At 35.8% G+C, this 13,130-nt stretch overlaps 1 protein-coding gene across 4 annotated transcripts in view; it reads right to left on the bottom strand.

The window, feature by feature from the left end:
• Window positions 1-817: 817 nt before the first annotated feature.
• CDC14B (cell division cycle 14B) overlaps window positions 818-13,130 on the bottom strand; it is a 44,098-nt gene continuing 31,785 nt past the window's right edge. For 3 of the 4 annotated variants that reach the window (XM_058044222.1, XM_058044224.1, XM_058044225.1), the window contains 2 exons: window positions 7,336-7,452; window positions 818-4,095 (listed from right to left, as the gene is read on the bottom strand). In XM_058044222.1, the coding sequence (XP_057900205.1) occupies window positions 4,059-4,095; window positions 7,336-7,452 (154 nt within the window). In that variant the 3' untranslated portion in view covers window positions 818-4,058. Of the gene's footprint in view, window positions 4,096-7,335; window positions 7,453-13,130 lie in introns of those variants that run through there. The other variant, XM_058044223.1, reaches the window with a different exon arrangement.

Below are 13,130 nucleotides of genomic sequence, written 5' to 3'. Positions count from 1 at the left end.
GCTCTGTGGGATTCTTTCTGTCCTCTGCCCTCCCCTGCCCAGTGCCAGTGCTCCTTTAATTGCTAATGGTGTGAAAGGGCTTAAGTGTGTTTTCCTGTGTCACATGCATAAATTGGTGTTCTCCGCCATTCACTCTTCATCAGGGAGCTTGTTTGTCAGGAAAAGGTGCTTTAAATTCATGTAAATTTGGAAAGGATCACCTTACAACAAAAGAACACAGATTTTCCAACTATAAAACTCTACCTTTGAGGCACGCAGAAGTTTACTTGCTTGTCAAATAGGCTCAAATTGCTGTGTGCAAATTCTGCATTTTCTAATGTAGGTAAGGTAAAGGTGATAAGTATTTCAGTTGATAGCTATTTTTTGCTGTTGGATATTCTTTAAAAAGACTAAGCTAGGCCATCATCCATGCTCGCTAAAAATTTAATTCTTTTGGGAAGCCTTCACTGTTGTGGTAAGTATAAAAGTATAGAGTATTTAAGATAATGCCTGTTTCTAAAAATTAATACTATATAATCATAGAGGAAGGAGAAATAAGAACTAAAATCCCATTGATCTGTTTTACTGTGCTTTTTTCACTGTGTAACTCTATCCCAGCAATTCAAATGCAGGTACTTTTTTCCAGTGTGAATTCCTGGAAATGTAGAGCCAGAATATTTCTATTTTTTAAATATGTGCATAAAAATGTGTTTTAAGAATCTGTGCTTTAATTAAAGATTTTCAGGCAGCTGAGTGTGGTGTTTTTTCAGTGCACATGTGAGTCAGTCTGGTACAGAAATGATGGCTTTGTAATCATACTGGAAATAAAAGAGAAAAAAACCTTCTGATTATTTTTAATTTTACACAGTTCACGTTTACATTTCTCACTATTCAGTATTTTGTATAAAATCAAATGCAATTTGCAGTATTTTCAAGTGACACACAAATGCATATTGAACTAATTAATATTACAAGATAATATGAAGCTTTATCTTAAAAATACCTTCAGCAAAATAAACTTTCTGTCAATCCAAGTTAAAAAAATATGATTAGAAATATACAGTTTAAAAATAATCAGGATGAACAGTACTGATTAGTCAAGAAATTTTAGACCTGAATAGCCTGTATATGAATTTACATATGACAGTCTGCAAACGATTAATATAAAAAATGCAGTACAACAAACTGGTGAACATCACATTTATGTTTTGGTTTTTTCCTATAATCTCTTACTGTTTTAAATCAGCAGTGCTTCCTCTATTGTCATACTAGGGCAAAAAGACAAGGTCTAAGTTAGTGTTTGAAATTTTTGATGCTGTGATGGAAACCAGCAATTTTACCCAAGAAATTACAACTTTTGAGCATGTAGTATCTTTTGAGTTTAGAATTTGAGGAAGAATCCATATGTAACATATTTGAGAGAGGAAAGGATTTCTAAGAAGAATCTCCTAATTGATGATAGCAGGAGTAACTTCATTCAGCTGCTCTGTTGTACAGATATACAAAGGTGATGCAGCTGCCATAACACATTCCATTTTGGCACATAATACTTCACAATTCAGAAAAAATTTAGAAACTAAGAACTTCCTCACCCATGTCCACTCTTCATTCTTGTACCTAAGACACATTTGGTATGGTATATTAGAAATGTTAGACAAAGTAACAAAAATTCGTTACAAACTAAGCATGCAATTATATGTGGCACAATGAGGTAATGAGTTAATTTTCCATATAAGGCTATTTGGAAAGCTCAGATGTAAAATCCCTTTGACACTTAGTGTTTTTCACTAAGATAGATAGTGGGTGGTGGATGGGATGTCCTGAAAGACATTGATGTTAAACATGCAGTTTTGGTTTAGCTAGAATTGCTATTGTTTGTGCACTTGCATTATGCAAATTTACTTTTGATGAACCTAGAAGTGCTAATTACTCTGCTGCTTACTTTAAATGAGGTAAATTCTGATTCGGAATTTGGAAGGGGTGAGAAAGAGACAAATTATTTTTAGGTTAAAAAAAAGATGCTAAAAGAAGCAGCTCAGCCAAACATAGTAAATATTGCTAAATCTTTGTTCTGCTTTTCACTTCATTACTTGCATTCCTTTTGCCTTCCAAGATGAGACTTTTGTTCAAAAAGAAGCATAGGCTCATATTTGCACAACAGATCTATTATTGTGGTTACCTATACGTAAGCTTTTGCACAAAATGGCTTAGTAAAAAACCCACCCAACCAAAAAAAAAAGAATCCAAACCACACAGCCTCCACTAAAAAATCCTAACCAAACAAACCAAACCCAAATCCCCCTAAACTGAAATTATCCCAGAAAAACCAAATAACCTCTGCAAAACAAAGCAACCCCATTGAAAGCCCAAGAAATTTTAATTGCCTTATCGGGATGAGATCAGTCCCTCTCTTTCAGATGCTTTTTATCTAGAAGAAAAGGGTGTGAAAAGGGAAGTTCAAGAAGAAAACAAAATACTTTAAATCTGAGCCTTCAGTGGTCCTTTATTTTGCATCAAACCTTTCTTTTTAATTTGTATTCATGTTTGCAAATTTTGACTATCTAAGCACATGGATGTTATTTGTAAGCTTACTTACTTCACATCCCATTTCCTCTCCAATTCATGATTCTTTTGTTAGAAAATGTTTTCAAACCACTGTAATATTCATATTGGCATTCAAAAATCATCAGCCTAACAGAAGGCTTAGTTTTCATTCAAAAGGATGCAGATTGAAACTAGTCACTGAACACTTACATTCATTGAAATTTCCCCCTCTCACCAAGGTAATCTGCATCTTTAAAAACTTCAGTTATTCCATTACTAACACAGTAGATTTCTCCATTTCTTCCACTTTGTACTGTAAGAGTCATTAAATCAACATATAACTGATTCATAAGTAAGGCTATGTGGTAACAGCCCTCATCTGAGGGATACACAGTTATAACATCAGCTAGCTGGTGCACAAGAGTACATCAGCTTTGAAATGTCATAATGTGAAAAGTAGTAGGAAAAAAAACACTGTAGTCCTGTGCAGGATAAAAATTTCAGTCTCAAGTAGACTCCTCTAAAAATTACACTGCTTTCTACCAGAGGTAAATTGTAGTTCTTAAAGTGTTACATGTCAAAATTTTTACCTACTCCTGAATTCCACTACCTCAGTCATATGGCAGCCTTATTTTCCCTTTTTTTTTGTGTGCTGCACTCATTAAGTGTCCCAAAGCACTGTCCATGTGTTATCAAGCGTACCGATGAAATCTGAGGGGGGATTCCTACCTTTTATATATGGTAATTTAAAGTTTCATGTAAAGAGCTTGATAAGAAAAGAAACAGTAATGACAATTCAATAAGACAGCACTGCTTTAAATGGTAGTGGTTTTCCTCCCCTTTAAAGTCATACCAGGTTTAAAGCAGTTCTAACTAGTTCAAAGAGCAATTGGTTGTGAAGAACTAAAAAACCTGTCACTACTAAAAACAAGTTAATCACTTACAATTAGTTTTTCCTAAATAAACCACACGACCTTTGACAATAAAGCACTCTTTGGTGGACAACAGTTACATTGTGTACTCAGTACTGCAGCTTCATAAAAAACTTTATACAAAGTAAGAAAGAACAGCCAATCAACACAGGAGAGTACCAATACTATTAGAAATAAAAGCTTTTGTGGTTGATTCTCAGACTCAAGTGAAGACTTCAGCCTGATCTGAACGCACAACACAGATTTATATACTTAAAAGCTCCCACCGTCTGGTGATCAGCAGCTAAGTGATTGCCATCACAATTCGTACACATGCATCATACATACGAGCAAGCCCTCTTTATAATAGAGAGCTTAAATATTTACACCTGAGTCTGAATGTACGTAGATTATGTTGGTTTTGAGAAAGTATTGGCATGGTAGAAAAAAGTCTACCAAGCATGTTGACAGTTCATTTTATTCTACAAATAAAAAAGAGATTGTTCTGTTTCATTTTTTACTGAAAAATAGAGCCAAAGTGAACTTCCTTGAATTGCATCAAGTCCCCTCTATATCCCCTTCACTCCTGAATATCCTCTTCAACACTGGTGGCTTATTCAAAATTCAACGCAATACTGTTCTATTCCTTGTGATGGATTGGCTGTTGAAATAAAACATATTTCAGGGAAAAAGTTAAACATTACTTAGTATGTAATTCAAGCAAACATTTCTGGCAAGGTAAAATGAGCAAATGGTACTTCAAAGAAAGAAACAAAAAGTCACTCCATTTAGTAACACAGCAATACTGATTGTCAAGAATGCACAGACTGGTCTGATTACAGACAATATGAAGAAAATTCTGTTCCATACAGAAATGCAAAAGGGCACTCAAGAGTACCATAATTTAATTAGGCACATTTGTGTAAAGCATTACTTTTCTTTTTCTCCCTCTGAAGTATCAGTCTGCAGGAAAAGTAGGAAGAACAGGACAGAAACATATTTTTTTAAAGCTAGGCTTAGATTACATATAGAAAAGTTCTGAAATGCTGCAGGTAGTTTACAGTATTTTAACAAGGGTATAGAAGACTGCTTTGTAATACCTGGCAAAGCAAAGGCATATGAGATTTTTAAAGTGTATTCCTCTTCATTAGCTTTTGTGATATTCCTCTATACAGCTTTCATACTTTTCCCCGTTATAATTTTTTGTAATAACTTCAACTACATTCCCTTAAGTACCTTTACCTATCAAAATGCCTTTACCACTTAGGATTTCATTTCTTATCAATTGCTTACTACAAATCAAAATTCTGTTCTGTGTGGTGACATGGAAAATACCATTTAACTTGTATCTTATGACTCAGTTGGTTTGGTTGTGAAGTATGCACCTTGTTAAAATACAGACATGAACTTCTCAGTAACTGGCAAATTTACAAGGAAGATGTCTTATCTGGAGAAATAAGGGCATCCACAGAGAAATACTGGGGTATGGGCTAGAAATATGATTTCCTGCAGCTCAAAACACAGATATTTATGTCCATCAGTACTTTCTTTCATAGAAGGCAGCTCACATCTAAAGATGCTCCACAAAGGAAAAGCAATGAGTGTTATAGATAGGATTGAAATTCCCTATGTTCTCTTTAAAAAGCCAGAATAATGTTTTAGACGTAAATAGCTCTTATTGCTGAAAAATCATTCTGGAGACAATCCATGGTAGTGTCTCCAACAGTCTGAAGGATGAAATGACAAATGAATTCCCTAGCTGTGCAGATTATACTGCATTAAGATGGGTCCCGAGTGTGATTCACATACAAAAAGAATTGACTGATGTGACATAATGCAGTAAATGAGACTGATGTAAAAATGTTGCAAGATTTTTCCACTGGAATGTATCAGAAAGGAAAAGAATAAGGATATACAGTAATGTCAGTGAAGTTCAGTGAAATAAACAAAGTCTTGACAGACAGATGGTGTTAGGGCAGGATGACAATATTGTAGAAATAATTATTCTCTACTCGGCAATCCGCTTGATCTGGATTAAGTTCAATGAATCTGGATTAAGTTCAATGAATCTGAGTACTGTAAGGTAATGCAAACTGCTCATACTTCAAGCAGGTAAACTTAAATGAAAAGTTATGCTTAAAAGAAGACTGATACTTTTTCAAATGGTACAGGAAAATAAAAGGACACTTACAAGACTAACAACAAGGCACTGCATTCTAAATCCATTAAATTATATGGCCATACCACAAGACCCTTCTGAGGGACCAGACCCAATTAGCCCTCTCAGATTATAAAACAATTAAGACTTCTAGAATTAGGACAAATTTGATTATTGGATGGAAATATGAAATTAACTGAAACTTATTTGACCTCCAAAGTTAGAAGAAAAGAAACAGTATATGGTGAGGTGTTTGGGGTAGAAGTTTTAGAAAGTCCATTAAAATATGAAGGAAGTAATTTATGAAGTTTGAGATTGACCTGGTCCTTGGCCTTCAGAGTCATACATCTGGCAATACACTTACAGGACTTCTTATAAAATTAATGATATCTTCTGTGAGCTCTATTTTAGGGATGCTGTTTTTTCCTAAGGATAGGTATTCACATCTCACACAATACAAATGTCAGCTTGGAGAAGTGCTTTCCAGGAACTGAAAATCTCTCTTCAGACTGCACACATGCATGAATGTAATACAAAATGTTGCAAACAGTTTAAGTTAAAACTGGGAGAGGCATGAAGAATAAAAACAGCAGGCAGAATCCCATCAATTCTATTTGAACCAAAACTGACATGATAAAAATTGGGTAAAATGGAGAAAAAATCCAACCAACCAAAAGGAAAACCTGGAAAAATACCACTGATTTTAGTAAAATACCTGTTTCCTAGAAAAGGTCTTATTTTTTAATATGTTCAATAAATCAAAACAAGTCACAACTAAAATGTCTCTCAATAGGATTTACTGCACTCTACTGACTATTTCCACTGACTAACAGAGCGAATTTTTTCCTAACTTTATTACCTTCAAGGTAACAGGATGAAGAAAGAGAAAGAAGAACTCTGTGAGGAAAAAGCTGTGAAACAACTTAAATTTTCAGAGATATTTATGAATCAAGCCACATAACATAGGAAGTAGTTATGTGCCATCTTTTACTCTTTCCAGTCAGCACCTGACAGACCCATTTTTCACTAAGAGTTTAAAACAAATTCCAGTAAATTGTAAGCAATGGGTATTGTTTTAAACTATGCTTTCAGAGTCATCTTTTATAATGACCTGGAGAGTTGCCACTGAGGGGTGTGATCACAGGCATACACAAAGATAAATTAGGAGTAGTCTGGCCATATGCTTCTGGGCCAAAAGGCACTTTCAGTCTTCCATAAATCTATTAGAATTTAGAATTCCATTAAGCTTTACCAAACAGGTTTACTTCACATTATCAGCCATGCTATCAGTAAAAAAATCTCATACCAGTATACACATGCATTTATACACTTCACCTTTCCATAACCACTGCATTTCAGTTGTCTATTGAATGCTTCCTAGTTTTGAATTCATGCACTGACTAGTTTATGACTTAATGCTGTGAGGCATTTTTCCGTCTCTCACTCCAGGCAAAGGGGTTTTCATGTTACCAAAATCCCTTGTCTTCAGTAATTCTCACTCACATTAAGAATTACTATTTAAAATTCTTGAACTTGGAAGACTGAGCAAGATAAATAAATTACTTAAGATGTAAGGTTCCAGATGTTCTCAGTACATGATACAAACCATTTAATTGTTTCTCACTTTCCATTGCTATGAGAAGGAGCTGAACTATGGCAAAGCTCCTGCCAGCAGTGGATAGAACAGCTGAAAGTATTTGCCTAGAAAACGGTTACAGGATCTGTAAAGAGGGTAACTCTCACCTTTTTAAACTTTTTTTTCTTGCAGCAGACCTGGTAGTTCTTTTAGTAATGTCTGTACTGTCAGAAATGCTAGGTTCAGAGGTTTTATTTTTCTGAACACTGGACTGCAGAGTTACTCTGTAAAGAGTAGGAAAAAAGAAAGATTATATAATTGGAAAGTTCCTAAAAACACTGAAAAGAGGGTGTTACAATAGAGCTAACAAGTATCAACTTTATATCTATTTTCTATTCCATCTGTGCAAGGTTCCAGCTGTGAAAGTATGCACTGTTTTACAGATTCTGACCTAGGAGTAACTTAGCTCTTACTCTTTATTCTCCTGCTATTGTTAGACTCTAATTTTCAGTGGCTTCAGCGAGTCCAGTCCTATGAGCAGATTACATTAGACTGGCAATCAAAACCTTCATTAAATAGTGCAAGTTACAGTCTGGTCAGTTAATACTCTGAAGAAACTACTTTCACAGAATCCTAGATATGAATACTGAATGCTAGCTTTTGGAGCAAAAGTGAACAGGAATATATGGGGAGAATATACATTTCTATATTCATGTAACATACTCACCAAAAACAGAAATGGAAAAAACCTCCAATGTTTTCATTGTTTTATATGGGCTTGAGACTTAGAACATGTATTTGAGATAACACAATTTCATCTAAAATATATTCTTTATGCAGTAAAATTGATCAGCAACATTATTTTTACTAAACACCTCTTGATTAGCAAACAAATGCCTACATACCCACAAATTTCAAGTACTTTAAACTTCTACTTGAAAAAATCTCTCTTAATAGTTCAGCCTTGCAAAATATTATTACTTGATTTGCAAATGTTCAAACAAAAGAGCCGGGTGCTCAGATAAGATACAAGGTTTCAGTGACAAGTACTATGAAAATGCAATGCAAATTCTCCTGTAAACACAGGACATTCAAAGTTGAAGGAATTGCTTTTACAGGAAGCATAAAAAACCACCCCCAGATGCCTTCAACTTCATATCATACTTTAGACAAAACAAATTCTTCTAATGAAAATGTTTTCCTTGCATGCCCAAGGTGAAAACATTTAAAACCTGAAAGCTTATGTTTTAGTTTCTACTGTGATTGTGAAACAGTTTTTGCAAGTCCTAATATTGAAATTCTTTTTTCAGTGCCACAGGTGTCATACAGAATGAACAAATTCAGTCCTACCACACTTTTAACCAAGCACTAAAAACTACAGCAGTGGTGAGATAAGACTTGCATTTTACCATTCATCTGTGCTGATAGAAACTTCTAGGAATGAACAGAAAAGCACGAGGTTATGCTTAACCTTGTAACATTCAGTCACTGAAATATAAACATGAACAGATCATGGCACATTCTGTTTTACTAGTGCTCATGCAGCCAGAAATATGGAAAAATCATGTTTTCTCCGTAAATACACACATTTGGTGTCTCTCTGCATGCAGTGCATGCAGTGTACATATAAAAGAAAGCAAAAGTTATTGGAATGCAATTCTTGTAATCTTTCTCTCATAAACACCCAGTTTTCTAGATGCCAGAAGTTCAGAAAATGAATGTACATGGCTTATACCCATGTACGTATCTAACAGGAACTGAAATATGAGCCAGCAGTGTGCCCTGTCGCCCAGAAGGCCACTAGTGTTCTGGGGACCATCAGGAAGATCACTGCCAGCAGGTCAGAGGAGGTGATCCTGCCCCTTTACTCAGCCCAGGTGAGCCACATCTGGAGTGCTGTGTCTAGTTCTGAGCTGCCCAGCACAAGAGAGACATGGAGGTCCTGGGGAGAGTCCAGTGGAAGGACATGAAGATGATGAAGGGACTGGACATCTCTCTTTTGAGGAAAGCCTCTGGGAGCTGGGTCTGTTCAGCCTCCAGAAGAGATGACAGAGGGGACTTCATCATTGTCTGTCAGTATCTGAGGGCAGGCTGTCAAGAGCCAGGCTCTGCTTGGTGGTGCTGAGCAACAGGAGGCATTGGGCACAAATGGGTGTACAGGAAGTTCCACCTGAATGTGAAGAACTTCTGAACTTCTGAACCCAACACCCAAACTTCTTTACTGTGCAGGTGACTGAGCTCTGGAAGATTGTCCAGAGAGGTTGTCAAGTCTCCTGCACTGGAGATTTAAGAACCATTTGGATGCAATCCTGTGCCATATAGTCTGGGATGACTCTGCATGAGCAGGGAGGTTGGACCACATGACCCACTGTGGTCTATTTCAACATTTGTGCATTCTGTGATTCTGTGAAGCATTATGAATTCTCAAGATAGCATTTTGAACAAACATTTAAATATTCATCTTTTCAGTATCATAAAGTAGCCCTTACTTCCCAAAAAATTTCATCTGTTCAAAACAAAGAAAGAAAATAATAGAAGCTCTAAGTGGAAATGTGACTTATAATAAAAATAGCCACTATGAAACCAAAACAACCACAAAAACATCCTTGTAAGTTTGCTGCATTTGCCAAAGGGAGATAACAAGATGCCGTATGGGATCAGCTCAGAGCCAGCTGTGAGCAAAGTAGCATTTTTAACATCATCTGCTCTACAGTTAATATATCATTTTTACATCTCAGATATATGCAACTTCACTGGGCTACTCTACAGGAAAGAATAATTGAAATCACTGTGAACAAAACATTTGCTAAATTATCACAAAGACATTTTAAAATCGGACTAGAATTCTAGACATCCAAGGCTGATAGCACCTCAAGGAAAAGAGACAAGGTTTCATTTACACCACTGTCTGACAGTTTGTTGCAAATAAACACCCAAAACTGTCTTTGAGCCTCACAGCTGTCAGCTGATGAGCAGCAACAGTGCTATCACAGCTTTTATTAGAATGCTACTACATATATGTTAAAGGTGAGAGAAGAAACCAATTCATGGAATTTTGGTTTAGCACAATTACACTAACAACCTCACTTGATAGCAGGAGGTTCAATAGATAGGTTTTATAATGGATGTGAGATGAAGAAGTAGAGGTAGAGGAAAATTGTGTCAAAATGTCAGCATGAAAAACATATCCCAAACTATATTAGAGAAGTGTAAGATCTCAGGACACCTACCTTACTCCTTTGGAGCTGTTCACATAAAATAGTATGCCACACAACTTCCAGAAACACCAGCAAACCCATCTGATGTACACAGAGGTTTTCTAACTCAATGGATATGATAAAAAAATGAAAAAAACCAACCAACCACCACCAAAGCCCCACAAAAAACAAAAAAAACCTAAAAAACCCAAAAAACCAAAAAAACAAAAACAAAAACAAAAAAAAAAACCAAAAAAAACCCCAAAAAAACAAAACAAAAAAAAAAAACAAAAAAACACCACCAATCAAAAAACTCCCAAAACCCTGCAGGCTATAGGATGTTGTAATAGTCACACTATTAAACATACATTTACATTCTAAGAATTTTTCATCTCCTATTAATCTGTAATAGAAACATCACTTGGTAGTTCTGATCCTAAATACATACCACAAATAGCAGACAAGTTCATACACTGCTTTCTTATTCAAGCTAATACCTTGGCCTTTAAACAAATAAAGACCTGTTTGAATGGAACAGTGCTTGTCTAAGGAGCAGCAACTTTTAAATAACTCACAACTCTTATTCACCATTTAACTCAGTGCAAGGGCAGAACACAGGCACACCACCAACACACAAAAACCCAAACTCCACAAGCCGGGACAAAATCCACAAAACTTGAATTGCAATCAGTGTAATACACATTGGACAGAAACCAGTCCACACAAGCTTTTTTAAAATATGTGATTGCAGAGACGAAGAAAATAAGAGGTTACACAGGTACATGTCTTCTCTATCTGCAAAAGGCATTTTAGTCTTGCCAACCAATCTGGGCAACCTGTCTTACAAGGTCTGTCAAGTGCAATACTGCTTTCTCCTTCATCACCTCATGATTGTTAAGAAAATAGACCTGAGACCTCTGCTACTCTTCCAAGTCATCGACAGGCAACAAATGACCAATAACTCCTCAGCATACAGGGCTCCAGCCAACACAACTGCCAGGCTAGCCCAGATTGATCCATGATCCTTATTGATAATTTGATCTCTTAAAACATGAGATATTAGCTGCAGAAAGAAGAGAAAATTGGGCAAGTTTTTAAGAAAAGCCTAAGTGTTTTCTCTCCTTATACTTAAACCCACATTGTTAATCTTAAAAGTCAAGCAGCAGCACCAGTAATTGGAAATTCACAGCAAATGGGAATAACAAAATTGCTTGCATCACATCTACCAACATCAAACAGTCTTTTTTCGTCTAGCAAGGAATAAGTGTTTCTAGTTTTTAGACAGAACACAGATACAGCAAGAGAAAGAAAGGATGATAGTTGACTGAAATTGATCTTATAGCACAGTACAGCAAAACAAAGGACAGATTGTTTCACCTCTTTAACCTGTGTTTTAAGCTTAGCTTTTTAGTATGTGTTCAGAAATCGGAGGTCTGACTTCCAGAGACCACTGAGAAAAGAAAGAGTGCTCCATTCACTGTAAAATTTTGAAAACACACCTCTCATATTATTTGGAATCATGCCTCTCAAGTAAGTTATTTGACAAGGTTAGGGGGAAAATTAAGCTGAAATGATCTTTATTTCTTTATAATTTCTTTCTCAAAAAGAACAGATTAAGATGACCTCAGTGAAGGCCAACTGAATAACTAACCTGTCCAAAGTCTCCCAGTTCTCATTCTATAGTTATCCAGTCACTTAGGTCAGCAGAAAGAGTTTCATGCTTTTTAAAAAAGTGCAGGCAAAAAGTTGCAAGGCCAAAGGTATGGATGACAGAAAATCTCAACCTTCATGTCTGTCAGGAGAGAATGCCTATTCTTAATTAGTAAAAGACTTTCTGACCATTTTTTTAATCTGACAGCACCAAGATTTCAAGTATTCACCCAAAGTAATCATTCTGCTTTGAGGGTGGTGATGACAGAGGAGCTCCAGGGAGGCTCAGAAACAAGCAAACAACCAAAAAGTTCATTTGCACTTTCTCACAGTTCTGTGTGCTGTTGGAATTTTATTTGACCAAAATATGTAAGTTGTCACTTTATGAAAACATTGCACCTTTTAAGTAGAAGCAAGGCACAGAAATCACTGCAGCTACTCTGATGAAAGTGGAGTGAAGAAAGAGTAAAAACTGTACTCGAGGAATTGATATGCTATTAATGTTTTCTCAGCTGCTGAATCCAAGTAACAGAATAAAGGAATGTAAGTAGTCTCCTAAAGCTCTAGAAAACATAACTGTGAACAAAAGATGATGAAACCAGACTGGCTGGGTAAACAAGTGAGCCTGGACCTAACACTGCAACTTGCCCCATCTTCTTTAATGTCAAAAAGGTAAAAGAAATAATGTTTTATGACATGGCATATAATATTTGATCTCTTCATAGAAACAAAGACCTACTGACATTTCTAACAAATTCTAATTCTTGGCATTTCAGGGGAATAAAATCATGTGTTGGGAAACTAGCCTACTTTGCAAGTTCATGACCTTCGAAGTAAAACTGAAGCTAACATTTGCATCTGCAATATGCAAAGGATAGGATCATATTTTAAAGCAGCACTTTTTTATTTCTTACAGATAATTTTGCTTATGTAGTTTTGCTTATCTGCAGAGAAGAAATATTTCAAAACTAAAACTTACTCTAATTTTAAGAGCTGTTTGCCTTTGTATATTGTAAGCCAGCCATAAAAATCACTCAATTATTCCAAATAATATACACAAGAATATAACAAAGCCAGAGCAGTGAAATTCACTCTTGCAACAAAGCCAGTAAGAA

The sequence above is a fragment of the Melospiza georgiana genome, chromosome Z (assembly GCF_028018845.1).
Source record: "Melospiza georgiana isolate bMelGeo1 chromosome Z, bMelGeo1.pri, whole genome shotgun sequence".
Classification (NCBI taxonomy): Eukaryota; Metazoa; Chordata; class Aves; order Passeriformes; family Passerellidae; genus Melospiza; species Melospiza georgiana.
Note: the sequence above shows the minus strand (reverse complement) of the source record. Positions and strands in the feature narration are given on the sequence as shown.